Source organism: Scomber japonicus, chromosome 15 (genome assembly GCF_027409825.1).
Source record: "Scomber japonicus isolate fScoJap1 chromosome 15, fScoJap1.pri, whole genome shotgun sequence".
Taxonomy (NCBI): domain Eukaryota; kingdom Metazoa; phylum Chordata; class Actinopteri; order Scombriformes; family Scombridae; genus Scomber; species Scomber japonicus.
This window is the reverse complement of record NC_070592.1, coordinates 25368697-25392732: the sequence shown is the minus strand read 5'-3', so window position 1 is coordinate 25392732 and position 24036 is coordinate 25368697. Positions and strand designations below refer to the sequence as shown.

At 45.9% G+C, this 24036-nt stretch overlaps 1 protein-coding gene across 1 annotated transcript in view; it reads left to right on the top strand.

Moving 5' to 3' along the window:
- Positions 1–19104, top strand: part of arid1ab (AT rich interactive domain 1Ab (SWI-like)) — a 53529-nt gene extending 34425 nt beyond the window's left edge. The window contains 17 exon segments of the mRNA XM_053334178.1: positions 6081–6281; positions 6283–6322; positions 7042–7131; positions 7519–7689; positions 8264–8564; positions 9174–9319; positions 9459–9556; positions 9655–9864; positions 9998–10202; positions 12336–12468; positions 12890–13068; positions 13146–13275; positions 13466–13585; positions 13772–13868; positions 14092–14911; positions 15877–16007; positions 16111–19104. Coding sequence (XP_053190153.1) covers positions 6081–6281; positions 6283–6322; positions 7042–7131; positions 7519–7689; positions 8264–8564; positions 9174–9319; positions 9459–9556; positions 9655–9864; positions 9998–10202; positions 12336–12468; positions 12890–13068; positions 13146–13275; positions 13466–13585; positions 13772–13868; positions 14092–14911; positions 15877–16007; positions 16111–18036 — 4998 coding nt within the window. The 3' untranslated portion in view covers positions 18037–19104.
- The last annotated feature ends 4932 nt before the right edge of the window (positions 19105–24036 follow it).

Genomic DNA, 24036 nt, shown 5'->3' with positions numbered 1-24036 from the left:
GCCGGACTTCCCAGAAGCCTCAGCTGCTCGGGCTCGGGCCGGCCCGCCCGATTCAGGTGCAGAAGACTCTGCGACACCCACCTGTCCGTCCGCTCTGACAGCAGCGGCTTCCTGCCGTCTCCCTATCTTAATCCAGCAGCGAGCGCTCCAAGGTGCTGTCATGTTGCTCGACTGAGAGTTCAGAGCATGAATTTAGTTTTGCCTGAACATCTTCTGTCTATCTGTCATCTGCATGTGACAGGTAGAAGGGCTCCAATCGTGGTGTGGAGATAACACACTCCTGGACTCGCTCAGGTCAAGTCAGCACCTTAAGAAGCTGAGCCGGGAAGAAAAAAGAGAATAGAGAAAAGCTTTTTTTTTTTTTTTTTTTTTAAGAAAAACGCGTGGAGAAAATTTCTCACTTGATCTCACGCTTAAAAGGGAAGAGACGACTTTTCCCATGACCCCCTTTTTTCGGATATCAAAAGCCCACTTCTCCGTGTGTGAGTGGTAAACGTGCAGCGTTCTCTCAGACGAGGTCGCTGGCTCACACAAACGTAAACACCCGGGCCTTTAGGAAAGATGGAAGAGAAGTTCAAGGTTTTTTCGCTGTCTGGTGTTTGTCCACTCTCGTGTCTCCCTGTGCAAAAAAAAAAGGGGGTGGGGGGGTGGAGTGTGTAATTAAGGTGGTGGTGGAGCAGTAGAAGAGGGGTGCGGGGCGTGGGGTCGGGGGCAGGAGGAACACGGCTTTGGTGCGTCTGCGTTTCCTGTAACAATGACGGGCTTCTTCTTTTGTAGTAGCTGACTGCACCGTGACCCTGCCAGGCACGCAGGGAGGCCGCAGAGAGAGAGAGAGAGAGAGAGAGAGAGAGAGAGTGAGATAAAGAGAGAGAGAGAGAGACAGACAGAGAGAGGGGGATTGGCAGCAACAGGGGGGAGGGACTGTGTTGGCTCTAATGTGTCAACCACGTGGATCACAGTAACCATGGCAGCCCTTGAGATGCAGCCAGTGTTTTTTTTATTTTTTTTCCCTCCCTTCTTCTTTCTATTCGCCCCCCCCAACCCCTTCCTCCTCCTCCTCCTCCCCCTTACTTCTCATACTCTCTCTTCCTCAGTTATCACCTCTCCACAGAGGAAAGCATGTGCGCGAGCAAGTATATGCACGCCTTCTTTTTCTTTTCTTTTGGGTGGGGGTAGGGGTGGGGGGGGGGTATTGTGTTTTAAGCGTGCACAGGCCTGAGAACGAGGACGCTTGCCAACCAGCCAGCCAGCCAGCCAGGCGGTCGGTGAAAACCCTGAGGTCTGAGAATGACAGAGGAGAGTGGGTCAGGGAGAGTGTGTGACTGAGGGATGAACCCCCCCCCCCCCCCCCCACACCCTAACCCCTCTCTTCCACCACCTCCCTCCATCCTCTCTCTCCCTCCTTACCACCACCACCACCACCACCAGATCTAGTTACACTACTGGCCAGGGTCACACATTCCAGATACGTTTCATTATCTCAGGGCCGCTATGCTACCTCTCTCTCTCTCTCTCTCTCTCTTCTCCCGCTTTCTGTTTCTCATAACCAAAAAAAAAAAAAGAAAGGGGAAAAAAGAAAGAAAGAAACCGGCCGGCTTGGCAGACTAATGGCTCTGGTCGGGCTTGATTGATTCAGTGAAGTAATCTGCAAATGGAATACATTAGGAAGGCAGAGAGAGGAGAGCAGAGCAGATGACTCAGAGACAGCACAGGCACACTGAGAAGAAGCAGAGGAGAATATGGGAATTGTGGGAATAGTTTTTAAAAAAAAAACATTTGTGAACAATAATCACACCGGAGGAATTTTTATGGAATAGTTTCAGTGTTTTATGTGAATTTTCGACATTCAATTTCATCTAAATGTGTGTTTTTTTTGGCCTCCTCTCCAGCATTAAACATTAGAAACAGTGTTCTGCAGTTCTCAGCTCTGAAGTTCCATGTTAGGCAGTGCTGGGAAAAAGCACAAAATGGCTGCCATAGAGGCAAGCTAGAAGCTCCACAGAAAAAAGAACTGCAGCTTTTCTCCTCCTCTCCTTCAACACACAGCTTCACCCCTTTCTCCCTCATACGTAGAGGAAACAGCATCTCCTGCCTTTTTTTGTTTTTTGTTTGTTTGTCGCCGTTGTGTACAATCGCGTCATCGCCCGTTATATTTTGTTATAAATAACAGAGCTGTAACCTTCCTCGGAGCTCACACACACACACACACATGTACACACACACACACACACAGACCCCCTGCTAAAGCCACCCCACCGTCCCTCCACTCGCTCCTCGCTCCCTGACCCTCGTCCTCTCCCATCATTCGCCTTCTAATTGCGAGTGTGTTGAATAGCAAGAGCCACAGCAGCATCAGTATGACCAAACACCCCCCCTCCCTCCCCCTACCCTACACTCTCTCCACCCCACCACCATCCCCACCCCTCCTCCTTCCTCTCTCCTCTCTCTCTCTCTCTCTCTCTACTCTCTCGCTCTCTCTCTCGCTGTCCGGCTTGTGCAGTCAGCAGAACAGGCTGGTGCTGTGCAGTATTGAGCCGGGAAAAATCAATGACTGCAGAGTGGGAGTAGGTAGGAGCTTGTGTGTGTGTGTGTGTGTGTGTGTGTGTGTGTGTGTGTGTGTGTGTGTGTACACAATCCTTTTGCCTATCCAGGCTGAGAGATCAGAGCTGTCAGTTGTCAGATATTTACAGAATTTTAAAGAGCTGGTCCTGTGTGCTGGTGTATCAGGCATATATGTGAAGATTTGTGAAGATTTGCAGGATTTAGTCAATGGTAACCCAATTTAAGAATATTTTTGTAACTGTTGGTATAATGCTGAACTGTGCAACTGTCCACACTACTGCTGCCAATATAATACCCAGGTTCCACTAATGATACCAATCATACTTTTATATAATATCTTACTTTGAGGGTCATAAAAAAAACCCATTTCCATTTACTAAATTGAGAAACAAAAAGTCCCAAATGTTAAAGTGCAACTTAACACTAAACCCATTGTATGTTGTGAAACTATAAACTCATTCTGGGCTCAGTCTATGGTTTTCATTGTTATGGCACTTCTTTTGCCTTTTTCCTGGAAGAATTTAGTCTGTCATGTCGACCAAAGAAGAAGAAGAAGGGGGAAAAAAATTTGGGACCCAGCTTAGCTCTCCATACTCCTGAAATACAAAGCAACATTTACTCCAAGTCAAGGCTACACCCCCCCACCCCCTCTATAAAAACAGAAATCATCTCTTGTGTTATTCTTCCTGACCGCTACAGCTGGTGGAAATCTAGGTATTAACATACTGTCTGCTGGTCATCCAGAGTTCACTGAACCATAGTTATAAAGGGTTTTCCCCAGGAAGCTGTTTAGCTAAAGCTATCCAGATCCTGGCCCTCATCTCATCTTGTAATCAAATTTAATGAGGGCCTAAACAATAGACTCTCTAAATATAATGTTTTTCTCAGTGGAAATAGTTCCTCTGCTACTGTTTTTGTGTGTGTGTGTGTGTGTGTGTGTGTGTCATAAAAATGGGTTTCCGTTTTTATGACCTTTAGCAGAGGTGGTGTCCGATTCAGGCGGCACAACTCGGTGATAAAGCATGGCGGGAAACACACTTGTTTGGAGTTTCCCTCACATAAAATATCATCTTAAGTTGTCATTCATTCATTCAGTGCCAGCAGCATACTTCTACTTAGGCCCAGTCTACTCTATATGAAGTCATATAATGATACAATTTGAGGATTGCTACTTCTCCAATTTGCTACTTTGTCATATATTTTTACTCAGTTGATCCCTGCTCTGCTCAGACCACTTAAATGGGTCCTGGTGACCCCTAAATCCTACTTTAAGGGTCTTTTTCTAGTCTTAAAAATCTATCCTAAAGACTTCTTTCATCCCTCGTTCTTGTCTCATGACTGAAGTAAGTACAATGACCTCCTACCGTGGCGTGACTCCTGGGGGCGTAACTCCAGGAACAGACCCCTGACCTTTTTTGCCCTATGGTCCAGGATAGAAGAGGGGGTGGGTGGGGTGTAGGAGGGTTTTTTTTTTTCTAACAAGGACATGACTCTGAAGCTTTGAGTGTAGCCGCTACCAAGGTGGTCATCGTGGCAAGACGGAGCTCTCTGTCAGATGACCGGTCTTGTGATGTCTGAGCAGAGGTGCTGGCTGGGAAGTGTGGGAGGTGGAGGGTGGGTGTGTGGGAGCAGGAGGAGGGGGGGGATGTAGGTCAGCTGATGTTGCTGGCTGCTGGGAAAAAAAAAAAGGATCCCGCCACGGTTGTTTAAGCAAGGAATGTCATGCCGTTTGATCTCTGCTCTCCACTCCAGAGCATTAAGATCTCTCCCACTCTGTCGCTCACATGACCCGTTTTTTTTTTTTTTTTTTTAAACATTCGCAAGCATCAATCGGGAACCGACCAATGAAACGCCTTGTACGATTTCTGCAGCCGCCACATCTCCCGCGTGGGTCAGAAAAGGCTTGAGCATGTGCAGTCACAGAAGAAGAGAGGAAGAGATGCAGGGAGAGGGCAGAGGGAACGGGCTGGGGGTGGATTGGAGAGAAAAAGAGAGAGAGAGAGGTGGTGGTGGAGGTGTGGGGGGGGGGGGGGGGATTCTGAATCAGCGTTCTCCTCCTGTCACTCCCTCTGGGGTTCCTCCATCAGGTCACGTCCCAAAAATAGCAACGGGCGCCGTTTCAAGTGCAAAACCGCCGGCTTCGGGGCTGCAGCCAGCCTGCGAGTGTGAGATTTCTATGGGAATAGTTGGCCACCTTCCAATGAGTGCTTTTTTTTCCCTCCTCCTCCTCCTCCTCCTCCTCCTCCTAACTCCCTCTCTTTTTTTTTTTCCCTCCTCCAATGTGACTGGCAGATGAGCTTGCATTTCTGAGTAAGCACATGGGCTCCACGTGAGCGGCCAGTGTGTAAACATTCACCTTCCCACAAACATAATCATCGCCGGCTGCCTTCCTACCTTCCTGCCTGCCTGCCTGCCTGCCTGCCTGCCTGCCTGCCTGGCTGTCTCTGTGTCACAGCCAGCGAGGCTCAATAACAACACCACATGGCACCGGAGCCTGTGCCCAGCACCAATTATTTCAACTGCCTCTCGAGATGACTTGCTTCAATTTTTTTTATTTTTTTTTCTCTTTCCCAACCACTTTCTCACTGCGAGCCACACAAAAACCGAGCGCTTCTCGCCAAGACGGATCATTATCATCGTTATGGGAAAGATGTGGGACTTTTTTTTTTTTTTTTTTTTAAAGAAAGGAAGAAAAATAAATCATTGTACCCGAATGTGCGCTTGTGCTGACAGCGTAAAATAACACAGACGCACGCCGACAATGGCAAAAATCACTCTTACTTCACTTGACTTTGACGAGACTCTCTCTCATCTGAATCAGACTCAACCCCCCCCCCCCCCCCCCCCCCCCCAACCTCCCCTCCAAATGCTCCAACTCCTTCACACTTCAGAGTCACGAGCCAAATCGGGCTTTATTTACATCCCTGCTTACACTCACCAAAACAGTAACACCCCCTCTCACACACACTCACACACACACACGCGCGCTGATTTGCTGTTGATATTGTGCATCCGTTTTTCCTTTTCATGTACTTCTTACTTCTTCATCATAATCTCAGTTTACTTGAAGCCACACAGGAGCGATATGTTTGAATGATGGTTTATTCTTCTAAACATATTTCCATATAAATATCAAGTCATGCTATAAATGGTTGAAATGGTGCTACAGATTAAATTTGAATGAGGTGTGTTTCCATCAGATGATTTGGAGTAAGTGGAGTAGTTGTCCCAGTGTGGGTCTTTGGCTTCAGGTTATGCTCACTGTATTTAATAAATAAGAAATGTATTTGTTAATATTTACAGCTTTCAGCTCAGGTTTTATATTTATCAAACTGTTAGAATGTCCAATGTGTTGTTTACTGCTGTTTATCATCCACTATAAATTCCACCTTAATTCATCATATTTTTCTCTTTGAAATCTTTCTTTAATTCATTAATTCAAACTAATTTGGATCATTTGAGTTTGGATAAGTCCTGTATAAGCCATCATTGACCCCGTGTCGCCCCTCTTGTTCCAGGATCTTTCGGGGTCTATTGACGACCTGCCCACTGGTACGGAGGGAGCCCTGAGCCCCGGCGTCAGCACCTCAGGGGTGTCCAGCAGTCAGGGCGAGCAGAGCAACCCAGCTCAGTCGCCCTTCTCTCCGCACACTTCGCCCCACCTGCCGGGCATCCGCGGACCCTCGCCATCGCCTGTGGGTTCCCCAGCGAGCGTCACCCCCCTCCCGCACCGGCCCTCTGTCCCCTGCTGCTGTGCCAGGTACATTTTTTTTTAGAAAATGTTATGCTTTTGCTCACGTAGTATAAAGGCATAGCATGAGGCTGTGCTAAATGACAGGATAAGAATTTAATAATAGAAATAACAAATGAAGACAGTCATTTCACTTCAACTGCTAAACCCAAAAAAACATATCTGCTATAAATACATAACCAGCTGCAATGGTTTGAATGCATTTTTTATAGAAGTGTCACCTTAGCTGTGCTCAGTGTGTTTAGAGAGTGTATAATCAGACATTGTGCGAAACATTCAGCAAACAAGCAGGAGACAGATTCAGTTTTCATTCAAAACTCGCGCACCTCGCAAAACCCAGAGGATCACATTTGTAATTCATGAAGAGACTCACCAGATGGGAACATTAAGTTTTTCCTAACATGATGCTCGTAAAACCAGTCATACAGCAGAGACACCACCGACAAGTGATTGTGGATGATACACTGTCTTTTATTTTAGTTTTTTATTTTAGTTTTTGCTTGGATTTGATTGGCTCGCTGTCATTTGATGGCCAGCAGGTCAAGGGCAGTCTTGATTTCCAAAGTTTCTTTTTTTTAATTTAGTTTATTTATTTAAAAAGCGACAGTGTACATTCATGAACATTTCAAATTACAATGTAAAAGCACCGGAATTAGCTAAGATAGCTAGTTCATCCGTTGTCTCTTGGATTAATTTGAATTCCTAAACACTTTGTTTCTGTCTCTCAGGTAATCAGATGCCTCCCCGGCCGCCCAGCGTCCAGTCAGACAGCATCATGCACTCTTCCATGAACCAGTCAGCCATGGGTCAGGACAGGGGTGAGTATGGTGACATGCTTCAAGGAGATTTTAATAATAATGCATTTTATTTATAGGTGCCTTTCAAAGCATATAGTCCAAGATATGGTCATGCTGCTTATACAAAAGCACCTAGCCTTCATTTGCTCAGTAGGCAACATTGCAAGAATATGTGCCACGTCCTCAGTAACTCTTGGGTGTCATAGATTACGTTTGTATACATTCTTCCCTCCTTTAAACACTCCCCCAGGATGAATCTTTAAATAAGCTGGTAATCTTCTTGGCAGGTCAAATGAGGAAAGAGTTCACAGCGTGTCACGTAGTTGTAGCAGATGTAGGATTTTAAGTGAGGTATCTCCAAACGAAGGAGCGCGTATCTAATGATGACCTAAATCTTTGGTTCTGCAGTGTACATGCGCAACCCTCAGATGCCTCCTTACGGGTCCCCTGGACAACCTGGCTCCGCCTTATCTCCACGCCAGTCTTCGGGAGGCCAGATGCATAGTGGAATGGGACCTTATCCCCAGAACAACTCTATGGGAAACTATGGGCCTCAGGGGGGCCAGTATGGCCCACAAGGTAAAACTCTCCACTAGTAAACATAATAGTAGAGGAGAGAGGAGAGTACAGTGTTGAGTGATGCACTTCTCCTCCCTCTTATCATGCAGGGTTTTTTTTAAATCCCCTAAAAACATTATGAATGAGTTTACAGTTGTCGTCTTGCAGCCATCAGAGTATTGTAGATAGCCCAGATTTGAAAATGCTTTAAAGTTTTCTCTCACTTCATATATTTATCAAATTATATCACTACACTTTGAAGTCTCAGATGGTTTCTGTGAGCTTTGAAGAAGTTCTGCTATGAGTCATAGCAGCGAACAGCGAGGGCCAGATAAAACCCGCTTCATCAGGCTACTTGTCAGAACAGGCAGCACAGAGGTAAATTTAGAGCCGGACTACTGAAAGTCTTTATCTCGTCAGGGAGAAATGAGTAGAAGTCCATCCACAGATTTCTCTGTTTTTCGACTGAAATATATTTTTTACAAAGACAGTCGGCTGGCATCAGAGTCCATTAGATGATTGTGTGAAGTGTGAAGTGTTGAAGCAGCCTCATGTAGCAACAGTCTTAATGTTTGTCCATCTCTGACACTTCCAGGTTACCCCAGGCAGCCCGGCTACACAGGGATGCCCAACGCCAACTACCCCAGTGGTCCTGGCATGGGCGGCTCCATGAACCCCATGCCCGGCCAGGGCAGCGGGGCTCCATATGGAAACATGCCTCCTGGCAGAATAGCCCCAGGACAGATGGCTACTCGGCCCTACGGTCCCGCCATGGCCACTAACATGGGCGCCATGCCTCCTCAGGTGGCGTCCGGGATGTGTCCCCCTCCAGGCATGAACAGGAAGGACGGCGGCCCCTCCATGCACCACGGACCTACAAACTCCATACAACACAGGTGAGTGGTTAAAACTACCAACTGCATCACTATCTCAATGAGACACAAGGGAACAGTTCACTGCTGAGGTTCAGAGCAACTCATTGTATCGAACCGAGAGAAATTTATTTTCTATCTTTTAGCAGAATATATGTGTCCTTGCTTTACTGTGTGTGCTGCTTCTGCGAGCATGAAAACTGATCGGTTCTTCCCACGTGCAAGCCAGTCTGCTGTGTGTTTTGGTCCCTGTGTGCTGCAGAGTAGATGGCAGTGGACCAAAACACTTATCTATGAGAGAAAAGGAAGAAATGGAGAGAATAAGAGAGCAAGAGATGGTCTCTGAGATCAGTGAATCACATCCTTCCCTAGCGAGGACGCCAGCTCAGCCTACAAAGAGGCTCTTGTGGACTTGGCAAATGCTAGAATCAAATGACGTAAATTGATGTGTCCTACAGAATAAGCTGAACCCAGTAAACACAAAGGGGAAAAAACATAGATTTGTTACAGCATCAAACAGAAAAGCATTAAAAGGACAACAGACTCTTAAATTTTAATTTCTTGGAGTTTCTTGGTAATGAAATCCTATCAGCAAGCAGTGTCTTACTTCTAAACAAGCCTTCTCTTCTTCAGGCCACCTGGCTATCCCAACATGTCCCAAGGCATGATGGGAGCAGGCTCTCCATACGGCCCTGGCATGAACAGCATGCACGGTATGATGAACCAGGGAGGTCCAGGACCATACCCAATGGGAGCCAACATGGCCAACAATACCCCTGGTGAGTAAAGGCTACATAGCAGACCCGATCAGGTGGTTTGTTGTACAATATGGGCTTGGAGGTTTAGTCCAAGAACTGGTTTTATAGACTGCATATCTTTTATTTTAATATCCTTTTCTTGTTACCCCTGAACACCCAGGAATGGCTCCAAGTTCAGAGTTCGTCATGGACAAAGTTAACCCTGCCCAGAAGATAAACAACAAAGTGGAGGGAACCCCCAAACCAGAATCAAAAAAGGTAGAAGATCTATATCCATGAACTTCCAATTCTTGTTAAATATTAAGACTTTTCTTTTTCAATCTCACAATTTCTTCCGGTCATCTGTCTGTCTGTAGAAGTCGAGTTCTTCCACCATCACCAATGAGAAGATCACTCGCCTGTACGAGCTCGGCCCAGAGCCAGAGAGGAAGATGTGGGTGGACCGATATCTGGCCTTTGCAGAGGAGAAGGCTATGGGCATGAACAACCTGCCCGCCGTGGGACGCAAGCCTCTCGACCTATTCAGACTCTACATATCCGTCAAAGAGATCGGCGGCCTCACCCAGGTACGACTTTGATTCCGCCTCAAATCGAGCGGAATATCCACTGATTCAGAACGAGCATGGCTTTGTGCTTTGTTACGAGTCTGTTGTGTTGCATCTTTCTGAGCCTCCCTCCCTTTTTCTCATCGCCCACCAGGTGAACAAGAACAAGAAGTGGAGGGAGCTGGCCACCAACCTGAACGTGGGCACGTCGAGCAGCGCGGCCAGTTCGCTCAAGAAACAGTACATCCAGTGTTTGTACGCCTTCGAGTGCAAGATCGAGCGTGGCGAGGACCCGCCCCCGGACTTCTTCAACACAGACACCAAAAAGAACCAGCCGAAGATCCAGCCTCCAAGCCCAGGTGAGCGCTGGCGTCCTCCCACACCTCATTACCATTTATTTCCCCCTCCGAGTTACACATCGAAGTCCACTTCTATTGAATGAATGAATGAATGAATGAGTCTTTTTTTTCCTCCCTCGTGTGCTGTGCAATTCATCACATCTTTCCTGCTCTGTTTACCTCACATCATCTGCCCATAAACTCGCGTGTTTTATTGTATCCTATTAATTTCAATGTTAAAAGCTGATCTTAGACCATCGTTTGTCATCTCCTGTATGGGGCTGCCATCCACCATAAATCACTGCTCTTTCGGTATAGTCGTATACACCGACCGGAGGAGTTGTAAATGATGGAGCGGTAGCTGTAAGTCACAGAAGTCCACTGGATCCTCTGGATGATTCCAAGAAACGCATCTCTTGGGGGAATACTCCTGGCATTTGCAGAGGACATGACGAAAGACTTGTCCTTTCAGACCCCCCCCCCCCCCCCCCCCCCCCCCCAACCCTCATTGGTGTTTTTTTTCTGCGAACAGAGACCAGCATGCCAAATCTTTCAATGAACTCCGGGTAAAAGTCGGTGTGTACACTGGCAGCGTGTCATACCAGAGGTTGAAGGGGGGGGGTGGGGGGATTCTCAGGGCTCGCGTTGTCGCCTGGAAGCTGTTTGTTTTGGAGGGACTCCTGTTATTAGCTGCCAGGAGCAACCACACCGGGAGCGACCACGTGCTGTTTCAGTCTGGCCGAGACCCAGGCTGTCAGACACGGGGCACTGACTCAGCGCCGGGGTGTTGTTACAGGAGACATCAGGGTGCTTGTCAGCTGGCATCAGCCTTCTAGTTAGTATGAAGGAAGAGCTGGTGGTGGTGGTGGTGGTGGTGGTGGGGATGGGGGGTGAGGAGGGGTGATGGTGGTGGTGGCGGCGTGTGGCGGGAGGTGATTTGGCGATAGCGATGCCCCCGTCAGTGGCGTGTCCTCGCTGCCTGGTGCCTGGCCCAGGGCTACAGAGGCAAGGCAACACTCCCTGGAGATTAGTACTGAGCCAGAAAATGATGAATGGGGGGAAGAGCTTGAATGTGTATGTGTATGTGCGTGTGTATGTGTGTAAAAGTCACACGATTCTCACTCTCCCTCTCTCTCTCTCTCGCTCTCTCTCTCTCTCTGACTCTCTCTCTTTCTCTCTCTCTCTCTCTCTGACTCTCTGTTTCTACCATGCTATTTTTTTCCATTCCTCACAAGATCCCCCCCTCCTCCTCCTCCTCCTCCCCTTTTCCTCCCTTCATCTTTAGTAGAGGGAAATCCCTGCCCAGGGGGGAGGGGGAGGGGGAGGGGGAGCCGGTTAATGTGTGTGTGTGTGTGTGTGTATGTGTGAGAGCGAGACAGGCAAGAGGGTGATGTGAGAAAATGTGAATAAATGTGACCTGCAAGTGACCCCAGTGTTGTATGTGTGTATGTGTGTGTGTGTGTGCCAGTTTAATGAATGGGAACCTGTGAGTCATCAGACTGGCGTGCTAATAGTGAGAAAGTCCTGAGTTGAAGTTAAGGATGAGTGCCACTATGTCTCACACACATACACATACACACACACACACACACACACACACACACACACACACACACACACACATACATACACACCACAAACAATCTATCACTCACTATCACGCACACATACACAAGTCACTGTCTCTACAGGCCAGGCAGTAATCTGTCAGAGTCAGGGTTTAGATCATTGTTTCCTGGTGACTCCAAGAGCCTGGCGGTGGTAAGGGAGGGTGATGGGAAGTGGAGGTGGGGGATGGGGGGGTGGTGGGGCGGGAGGGTTGGCATGCTGTGATGAGCTGGAGGATTCAACATTTTTCGCTGGCTGTGCACTCAAAAGCCAGTCAGCTTGACACAAACTGTGTTGCTCTGTGCAGAGCTCAGGAATTTCTTAATGGAATTTAGGATTGCCAAAAGCAGCATGTGTTCCTGAAAGCCCCCAGCAGTGCTCAGCATATCCACAAGACTATCTCTGCCTCTATCAGCTCCCAAGTCTCGCCTTTATTCCTGGAGGAGAAGGGGCTCTTTCGAGTTCTCTGTAATCTTTGAATTTTTTCAAACCAGAGGTTGTTGTTGTTTTGCCAGTACTCAGTATGTGTATGTCCTTGTTTTGCAGCTGGTTCAGGATCCCTCCAAGGCCCCCAGACCCCTCAGTCCACCAGTAGTTCGATGGCAGAAGGGGGAGACCTGAAGCCCCCCACGCCAGCATCCACACCGCACACACAAATGCCTCCTATGCCTGGCGTCAGGTACGAGTTAGAAGCCATAGTCTCATGTTTCTGACAGTAACAATATTAAGAGTCATCACAATAACATGAAACTGATCCCTGTGGAGAAATTAGATCTTTGCATCTGGATATAGTAATAGAGTACAACAAACATGAAAGTAGGCTTTAAGTTATGTAGTCGGAGGTCATGTTATGATATACTCACAACCAACCTATTTGTGTTAAAGAGGAGTATAATAATGAAGGAGGTATGAAAACAGTTGATTAAATTAAATATTTGGAAATAACTGCAGTAAAACAAGAAATAAAGGCTAGATTAAGTTATGAAGTACAGTAATATAAATGTCCTCCCAAAAATTAATATTTGGGAACTAGAAAATGATTTACAGTATATGAACCAAAAATTCCACCATTTACTAACAAGCTTCTTGCTCTCTTGTAGGAGTAGCGTAAATTTGCAGGACCCTTTTGCTGATGGTGGAGACCCAGCATTTTCTAGAAGGAACGCCCTGACTCCCAACTCTCAGGGCTACCAGCCTGGTATGGCTGGCCCCCCAGAGATAATGGGAAGAATGGGTCCCTATGAGTCCAACAAAGACCCCTTCGGCGGCATGAGGAAAGGTAAGTGCCAACCAACTAGATCACATGCTGTTGGAATTCTGTTAGAGTTGAAACTAATGATATTTTTTAACTTGAAGCTGGAGAGCAGTTCATGCCGCCAGGCCCTAACAGTGGGATGGGAGAACAGTACAACAGAGGCCCACCTGGCCCCATGGGCAATATGCAGATGGGCCAGAGGCAACAGTACCCTTACGGATACGACCGCAGGTAAACATTACTTTAATCTTTATGTGTCAGCAATACCATATATTTTTGTAATTTTATTTTATTTTTATCAAAGGGTATTATTGAGTGCCAGACAAGTTAGCTTTAGGGGAATTGTGTGTGCTATACCAATCCTTTTGTGTATTCATTAGAACCAAATATACTGACTAGCATTGTTTGTTTGGTTTAACAGACAGGAGCCGGGCATGGGCCCTGACGGCAGCATGGGACCAGGAGTTCCTCAGCCCAACATGATGCCTTCAGGAGCCGACACAGGGATGTACTCGCCCAGCCGCCCTCCACCACAGCAAAGGTACGCAGCATTCAATACTTAGATTTGTCTTAATTATGACCAAAGAAGAAGATGGTTGGTATTTTTCCAGTGTAGTAATGTTAAGAAAGTACATGTATCAGCCTTTTTATACTTAAAATACCTGTGGAATCAATTGAAAAGAAGAATGAATTAGTATAAAGTTTTCTCTTTTGCTATTGTTCTCAGGCATGAATCCTATGCCAATCAGTACCCTGGCCAGGGAGCTCCCCCTGGTGGCCCATACCCAAATCAACAACCAGGAATGTATCCACAGCAGCAACCGGTAAGAACATTTTGTTCAGTGTTTGTAGTGCTCCTATTGAAGCTTGATTCCCTGTTTTCAACATTCCCGTGATTAAAAATGTTTTTTTACTACATATGTATTAAACATAAACTTTCCTATTACTGCTGGCATTCTTTTAAAAAAGATGCAAGCATTAATTCTTCTATATGATATGATTGCATACAATACTCAATTGTTAATGCTAACTGTTGTCTGTTGACAGAACTACAAGCGTCCTGTAGATGGAGGGTATGGTCCTCCCGCCAAGCGCCATGAGGGAGAAATGTACAATGTCCCGTATACTGGCCAGCAGCAGCCAGGACCCCAGCCCTCTGGGCCCCAGGGTCAACAGGACATGTATAATCAGTATAATGCATACCCTGGTGGGGAGCGCAGACCACCAGGCCCACAAAACCAGTTCCCCTTTCCCTTTGGCCGGGACCGAGGACCATCATCTGCAGGCCCCAACTCCCAGTCTCCAATGCCACCCCAAATGATGGCAAGCTCCATGCCTTCAGGTCCTGATGGCCCACAGGGCCCAATGTGGCAGGGCCGCAATGAGATGGGCTACCCCAACTATCCCAACCGTCAGGGACCTCCTGTACCTGGCCAGGGCCCTGGCTACCATGGCATGAACCGCTCTGAGGAGATGATACCATCAGACCAACGCATGAACCACGAGGGTCAATGGCCTGGCCATGTCAACCAGAGACAGCCACCTTTTGGCCCCGGTGGTTCTGGACCACCCATGACCAGACCCCTGCCATCCACCTACCAGACTTCACAGAACCACATTCCTCAGGTGTCAAGCCCAGCGCCAATGCCCAGGCCCATGGAAAGCAGGACATCGCCCAGCAAGTCCCCCTACATGCATCCGGGCATCAAAGTGCAGAAAGCCGGACCTCCGGTGCCAGCCTCCCACATTGGCCAGGCCCCTGTACAGCAACCCATGATCAGGCGAGATGTGGCTTTCCCTCCTGGTTCAGTAGAGGCCTCCCAACCCCACCTGAAACCTCGCAGGCGGCTAACCATGAAAGACATAGGTACAAAACGTTCAACTCATGGCACTCAATTCTTCCTGTAAATGCATTTGGGTAATAACTAGTGGTGTAACATTACATGTATTTGTCCTGAAACATTCAGTACAGGATGTTTAGTTGAGTGCACAACTTTCCTCAGTTTGGTAAGGTCCATGACCCAAACAATTACTGTCAGAAATGTTTAATAATCCACTTACTCCGATGTGCAGAACAATAATTCTAGAGTGCGAGTTCCACCTGGAACATGTTTGGCAGCACATCACTTAGCTGTAGCATGCTAATGGATATATGCTAGCAGGCTTAGCCAAAGAAGCCTGTTTGCCCTGTAGTGTTACTTCCATCAGAATGACAAATGAGAGACCCATAACACTGATGAAATACAACAATATTAAAACATGCTCCTTTATCTCCGTAGTGAATCAATATTGCGTCTCTCCATCCCCCTACCCTCTCTGATGGTCAGCTTTTCATTCCGCCTTTGAGTGAAGCCATTCAGAACAACTATAAAAACATTTTTTAAATTTAAAAATTACCTTTCCTTTTTTATCTGCTGTACCTAACCATGACCCTGAAACTGAGCTGTGTAGCAAACCGAGAATTTTGTTTACCATTACACCGCTAACACAGACTGTTGGCAATAGGCACAGAAAAAGATTGAATTAAAAACCACAGCAAAAATATGAGCCGTATAACCAGAACTGGAAGACATAGTTTTACAGAGGTCATAAAATGGTAATCATCACTAAAGGTATGATGAACGACCACCAGCCTGCCTGACCTGAATTTGCAATTTGATATTTGATACCCTGGCTGTTCTCTGGAGAAGCTTCTTTATAATCATTTAACAGTTGTAAGCTACTGATTTGGAATGGTGATAGAAACTGGGGCACCTCTATCTGTCTTTACAACCAAAATAACTGATCATGATCAAGTTGGCTCACATTCATTCTGCTCTTGTCTATTAACAGGCACTCCTGAGGCATGGAGAGTGATGATGTCACTAAAGTCAGGCTTACTAGCGGAAAGCACGTGGGCCTTGGACACCATTAACATTTTACTGTATGATGACAATAGCATTACTACTTTTAACTTATGCCAGGTAAGTTCCACAAAGCTACATTCGCATGAACATTCTTAACAAAATGATTTACGTTGTATGAACCATGGGATTGTTTTAGTAATTATCTTCTTCGGTTGCTCAGCTTCCTGGATTCCTGGAGTTGGTGGTGGAATACTTCAGACGCTGCCTCATCGAGATCTTTGGTATCTTAAAGGAGTATGAAGTAGGAGACCCCGGCCAGCGCACCCTCATAGACCCCAACGCTGCTGATGATTCTGATGATGAAATTCCAATGCCTGAGGGGGAGGACATGGACACAGATGAAGAGGACGACGAGGAAGAAGAGGTAGAAGAAACAAAGGCGAATTCTGACGCCTCTTCACTGGTCCAAGTGAAACAGGAGGAGGACGGCTCCCAGAAAGACAGGTCTTCAGAGGACGAGGAAGAGGAGAAGGAAAGGGAGTCTTCTGTTAAGGAACCCAATACCTCTACCTCAGGGTCCTCCCAAGACCCCAACCTCCACTCGGAAAAGCCCAGGCAGGCTAGTAAATTTGATAAACTCCCCATCAAGTTGGTGCGGAAGAAGAATCCCTTCCTGTTGAACCACTCATCCAAGCTTGGGCAGCGGCAGTGCTTTGACAGCGGCCTGATACACTGGAGCATTGGTGGTGGTGACACTACCGAACACATCCAGACCCACTTTGAGAGCCGGAAGAACCTTCTCAAACAGCGGAAACGCACGGCAACATCCTCCGAGAATCGCAAGAAGGTCCAGACGCCTGAGGTGGCGACGGAAAACCCTGAGAAATCGAAGTCCCATGGGGAGAATAAGCTCCGGCAGCAGCAGCCCCAGCCATCTGAACCTCAGAAGTCTCCAGCAGAGAAGGCACCTCCTCCTCCTCTTCCTATTGGCGCACCAGTCACTGCCACCATTGACGATGTACTATCTGCGCGACCAGGATCAGTCACGGAGGAAGTTGTTCGTGGAGGCGCAGAGGAGCAGAAAGAAAACGGCAAATACTTGTTCAGCATCAACCCTGACCTGCAAAGCCGCCGCAACATCAAGATCTTAGAAGACGAGCCTCACAGCAAGGACGAAACGCCACTCAGTACTCTGTCGGACTGGCAGGACTCACTAGCCCGGCGCTGCATCTGCATTTCCAACATAGTGCGCAGCCTCTCCTTTGTCCCTGGGAACGACCAGGAGATGTCGAAACACCCAGGCCTCCTCTTGCTTCTGGGCCGCCTGGTGCTGCTCCACCACAGGCACCCCGAACGCAAACAGGCGCCGGTCACTTACGAGAAGGAGGAAGAGGAAGATGAAGGCGTGAGCTGCGAGAGAGACGAGTGGTGGTGGGACTGCCTCGAGGTGTTACGGGAGAACTGCCTGGTCACTCTGGCGAACATCTCAGGCCAGCTGGACCTTTCTATCTATCCAGAGAGTATATGCCTGCCACTGCTTGACGGCCTGCTCCACTGGGCTGTCTGCCCCTCAGCAGAGGCCTTGGACCCCTTCCCCACGCTGGGGCCCCATGGCTCACTTTCCCCCCAGAGACTGGTCCTTGAGACCCTCAGCAAGCTCAGCATCCAGGACAACAACGTCGACCTCATTCTGGCAACGCCACCGTTCAGCCGCTTGGAGAAGCTCTATGGCTCACTGGTGCGTCTGGTCGGCGAGCGCAAGGTGGCCGTCTGCCGGGAAATGGCAGTCGTCCTGTTGGCTAACTTGGCCCACGGCGACAGCCTCGCAGCACGGGCTATCGCCGTGCAGAAAGGCAGCGTGGGTAACCTGCTAGGCTTCCTCGAGGACAGTCTAGCGGCCACGCAGTACCAGCAGAGCCAGAGCTCCCTGTTACAAATGCAGGGCGCACCCCAGTTTGAGCCCACCAGTGTGGACATGATGCGGCGGGCGGCCCGGGCCCTGCACGCACTGGCTAAGGTGGAGGAAAACCACTCGGAGTTCACTTTGTATGAGTCGCGGCTACTGGACATCTCAGTGTCCCCACTTATGAACTCTATGGTGTCCCAAGTGATCTGTGACGTACTGTTTCTGATTGGCCAGTCATGACAGCCGTGGGGAGGTTTCAGCTCTGCCTCTTTCCGTTCCCCCTCCTCCCCCCCCTTTTTTTGTGTGTCTGTTGCGTGTGAGTGAAAAGAGCAAAACTGACTGTCCTTTTTTTTTCTTTTTTTTTCTTTTTTTTAATTTATGCAAAATCACCTCGGATTCCACTGTCTTTTTACCCCCCTGCTTCTCACTAAAGGAAGGAATATCATGAAGTAGCTGTGGATTTTAAACTTCTGAAAATGGAAAGATACTGGCGAAGAAGAGCAGATTGGGACCCAGGCATAGGACAGAGTGTGCTGCCCTGCAGAAAAAGGACTTGTTTTTTTTAATGAAAAAACAAAAATCTCCAGAAAAAAGAAAAAAACTGTAACCAAAGTTGCTGTCTCGTTTACAGTGAGTTTGGGGGATACATGTGCTTGGGGGATACACGTGCTCGCTTTCTCCCTCGGGGGGGAGGGAGGGGGGTCGGCAGGGAGAAGAGGGCACGGACTAAACAATATTATGGTTCATGTTTGGAGGCTACATAGACTCACAGACTGTGGTGTGGTATAATTGCTGTAACTTTGGATGCTATATACTCAGCCCCACAGGAACCACATTATTGGCTGTGAACAGACATCTGTCATGGGAGGCCTGTGCAGTAGATTGTAGGACTTTTTTCTGTACTGTACACCTTAAAAACTGTAAACATACTGTAATAATACTGTTTCACACTGAGATACGCTGGCTTGGCAGCAAACTGTAGTTTTTAAAAACAGTTTTAGTTAATGTCGAGAGAGAAAACGGCTTTCCCCCCAAAGTATGGTGAACCTACAACACCCCGACCTCTTCTCTTTGTCCCTTGATTGTATGACTTGACCCTTATATTAAAAAGTCACCTCTTTAGGACTGGTCCTCAACTCTAGATGCAGTCCAAGCTGCAGTGTATATATGATGTTGTACATTACACTTCTCTCTCTCTCTTTCTCAAATTCTGTTGCTCTTCACCATCTTTTTAATCTTTGACGACAACAAGTTCGACGCATCAAGTACGCCATGTGATTACTTGACGCCTCCCCTCCCCACACCCCCCCCCCCCCCCTCCCCCCCTCACACACACACCCCACCCCGCCCTCGCCACCCTCTCAGTTACCTTCAGCAGCCTCGCCCTGCTCGTACCTTTGCTCCAGGGGAGGAGGAGGAGGAGGAGGAGTAGGAGGGAGGGGGAGGGGTGTTTAGCTGCTGTCCAACGCCACCCCCCCCACCCTCAACAAACACAACTTCAAAGTTTCAGTTCGTCTCCGGTCCGGGTGTAGAGAATATAACAAAATCATGTCTGCGGTTCCATTTGAGCTCCTTCATAAATGACAAACTAGACCTTGATGAAGAAACCATTTTAATTTTTTGTTTATTTTTTTTTTGTTTTGTTTTTTTTTTTGTTTTTTTTTCCAGTGATGCGGATTCTGCATATTTGTATTTCAGATGATGTAGCTAAAAACTTGATGTAAATTCCTCTTTTTTCCTTTTTTTGGCTTAATGAATATCATTTATTCAGTATGAAATCTTTATACTATATGTTCCACGTGTTAAGAATAAATGTACATTAAATCTTCGTAAGACGTTTGCTGTGGATTTATTCATATTCTCTTCATTTGGGTTGAGGCAGCAGTAAATAAAGCCTTGAATTTTTCATTTTGGCTCGCATAGAGACAATTTGATACATGTAAAGCAGCGTACAGTGTGTTCTGCTGACGGTTATGATATTTACACACGGATGAAGATGCAACACACACACACACACACACAGGACTCCATAGAGTATGCTGCTTATAAAATGCACAGCCATGTTTTCCATCTGTGCATTGATTGACATCTCACCCCCATGTTGCATGGCTGTCCTTGTCCCTCAATCACACATGATGATATTTACATATACATTAGTGTGTGCGTACTGGTAGTGGTGGTGGGGAGGAGGTGTGTGTGTGTGTGTGTGTGTGTGTGGGGTCTGCTTGGTACATACAGATAAGCTTACAGTTCTCATTTACAAAAGGTACAAAGGGTATGTGGTCTCTGAATTTCATTTATAATATTTCGACAGGAGCAGCTCTCACTTTTAAGAGAATTCAGTGGGTGAGTTATGTGGGCTGCAAGACTTGTTCCAGATAAACCCTTCTGTTAATACCCAATACCAAAGCTGCCACTCAGAAGTTAAACTGATCCATGTTTAATTCCTAGAGTGCCAAAATTACAAGAAAGTCCTCAAATTTTCCATTGCAGCCCCTCAATGGAACGCAAAATAGCATCTATAAAAACAAAGCAGTGTCGGCATGAGCTAAAAGTGGCAACAGCTCCATTTTCAAAGCTGCTGCCACCTCTTGATGTCTTTTTTTTTTCTTCTTCTTTTTGTGGTTAAGCTTTGTTTACTCAGGAAGTCTCATTGAGATCAAGATCTTTTTCACAAGAGAGACATGAAAACACAGTAATCCAAAGTAAAGTCCTCACTTCCTTTTCATAACACAGACTGTTTTGACTTTTTTTCTGGCTTGGTTTGAAATGCAGTAAAGATACACGGATCTCCTGGAATGAAACCCCCAGTGCACTGTGAGCTTTTTTTTTTTTTTCACCCCACTCTCGGAGCTTATTCATGGTCTTTGATAGTATTAAAAATAAAAAAATATACATTTATAGAGCAGCTTTCATACAGGAAATGCAGCTCAAAGTGCTTTAAAGGGGTCACACCAAAGGTTTAGTGCTGCAATTCCATAAAGTCAGCGGGCAAGTAAAGAGTAAAGAAAGCAGCTGAAGTGGGGATATCGTGACTTTTAAACATGCTACTCAATATAACCTTTTTACCACCTCAACACTCACTTCTGTCAAATCACCATCGGTTATTGCACAGGCTGTTTAATATAAGATATCCATGATGACACCATAAGGGTTATTATTCAGCCAGAGCTACAGATGACATCATACATCATACTCTAATTCCACAGGATGAGCAGAACTATTTATGAACAGTTAACTGAACTCCACGTGTAAAATGAACCTTAATTAGGAGAAAATGAGAAATTAGAATGCAAGAAAATATGAATATTTGACATATATACCCTAAAGTAATGATGACAAATTGTAAAATCAACATTTAAACATTGACTTCTCCTGGATTCAGGTGTCTTGTACTACGTCATAGCCACAAAATATAGACTTTCACTCTCTTCTGACTCAGTTTCCATCTGTCACTCCTGTTAAAAGCTTCATATTCAACAGTAATGGATGGTGGTGTTTTCATTGTCTGTCCCATTGCGCTCTCTAGAGGTCATCTGCTGGTAATGACACACAACACTGGGACATCATTGTGGAAACAGCTGCAATCAATCAATCTGCACAGCCTTAGTGTTGTATTTGAAAAATGAATGTGGGCAAAATGCTTATATTGCAAACAGTGAATTATTTGATGACATAGGAAGGCCAACGCTTTAGAAATCAGGGTAAATGTAATTGTTAGATAGAATTACTCTTGTTGTTTATATCCATATGTAGCTAATGAGACTAAAACCGTAGAGAAAGTGTAGTTTCATGCAAGTCTTGTGCTAATTGTACAGGATAATGATGTTTGAATTGGACAGTGTTGAGAAACGTAAGAAGCAGCAAAGACAAATGTGTACCTGCTGCTTATGAATATTTTAATCTACTTTGTCAGCATGCTGTGAAGCACACTACAGCCCATCTGCAGCTGCATCTGAGAATAATCATTGGAAACTACCTGCCACATCTGTCCAGTACTCTAGATCCATACAAAGACTATACACAACCACACGTTGACCTCAACCTCATCACTATCTCAGTGGACTCATGCTGATGATATTTTAAATCAGAGTCTCAGGTGCCATTAAGACAACTCATCTCCACCTGCACTGATGAACACATGATTCTGCTTTCAATTTCACTCACGGCGGCACCTGCAGCCAGCAGAGGCCAACAGACATCTGTCATGGATTTCGGAAGAGCCGTGACTAACAATCATGACGGCGAGAGGTAAGCGCACGCTGCCAAAAGATTTTTCACGTCTCTAAATAGATTCTCAAGCCGTCATAATCACATCAACAAAGCACCTAACAAATCTTCCCATCCCTTCACCTCCCCACTACCCCAACCTCCCAATGTAGATTTGCCTCCAACATGCTGGCAGCACTGACAGCATTGACAGATGGGTGTTGTGTAAGTGATTCACTGGAACACTGTCAATATCCATATGCTCAAATATTGATTGCAGCTGGAGTCATTGTTATCAGCAATGGTGATGATTTGCCTTGATGGCTGCTGAATGAGTCCTGCATCACTGGACACTGTTTATGAAGAAATAAATGCTCACATACAGCACACAGAATAGCCCATTAGATTAAAGTTGAGATGTTTCTTCTGTTGTATTTCAGATTAGGTTGTTTTTTTTTCCAGCAATTCAAAAATGTTGTTTTTTGTTATTACTAGGGCTAGTTAATTTTTGTTTTACACCAGAACCAATCCAAATACCCTTAAAGTGATACCGATGCCAGTAGAGTACTACATTCGATACCCATCATCAAATTCACCACGACTTAACCACCACGGACGGGTTGTAGCTGCTGTGGCAGTGGGCCAATCACATGTTACATTAAATCGAAGAACACTTGTGTTGATTGGTTGTGAGCAAGTCCATTCAAATAGTCATATTTTATAGCTCTGGGTGGAATAAGGATCGATTGAAGGTGTCACTTCACGGGCGCCTTTTCGATACTACTTGGTATCGATTTATTTCGGTTGATACCTTAAAGGTATTCAGTATGGATACCCAGCCTAGTTATTACTCAATCTAATTGCAGCATTTGCCATGGTTGACCATACAATACTGCTCAATGGACTGGAAGAGTGAGTGGGACTCTATGGCACTGTGCTAAATTGGGTCATATCATATTTACAGGATAGGGACTACTTTCTATCTATTCTATCATATTCTATGAATCTGAGTGAACAAAATCATGTGTGAAGTTCCTCAAGGTTCAATATCTACATGCCCCCCCACCCCCCGCTCAGGTTATAGAACATTATAACATCTCCTAACATACTTATGCAGATGACACACAACTCTATATAATAGTGTTACCACATGACTAAAGTCCCTTACATTTGCTGAATAAATGCATGGTATAAATCTATGAGTGGAAGTGCAAGAATTTTCTTTAACTGAGCTCAGAAGAGACAATTGTTGAGACAATTGTTTATGGCCCCAAAGAAGACACTCACTTTTACACTGTGACACTAAAACCTACAAATGAAGACATAAATCTTGGTGTAGTTATGGACTCAGACCTAAATTTTAACAGCCACATAAAGACAATTACATCATCAGCCTACTGCCACCTTAAAAACACATCAAGAACTACAAGATTTTTTTATCTAAACAAGATACAGAAATACTAGTTCAAGCATTTAATTTCAGCAGGGTAGATTATTGGTGTCTTCACAAATCTTGGCAAAAAAATCAATCGCAAAGCTGCAGTTCATTCCTCAATGACACCAAGAAAATAGAGCACATTATACCAGTCCTTAAATCACTGCACTGGATTCCTGTGTGTCAAAGGATAGATTTTAAATTCCTATTACTAGTCTATAAAGCACTAAAATAGTCTCAGGGCCCAAGTACATGTTTTATTTGTACATTACAAAGAACCCAGACCCCTCTGGTCATTTGGGACAGGTTGACTCAGTCTTCCCAGGATCAAAACAAAGCAAAGTGAAGCAGCTTTTAGTTTCTATGCTCCCCACCTGTGGAAGAAGCTTCTTCCTCATTTAAATCAAGTCATAAAACATTAATGTTTACTGCAGCTTTCTATTTCTATTTATATGCTTGTTATTGTTTTTATTGTCTATATGTCATCTTAATGTGTTCTTAATGTATTACTTTATAAAGCACTTTGATTTGCTTTTCTGAATGGTGCTATATAAATAAAATTGCCTCGTCTTTTGTGCATCAATTCACTGAACACA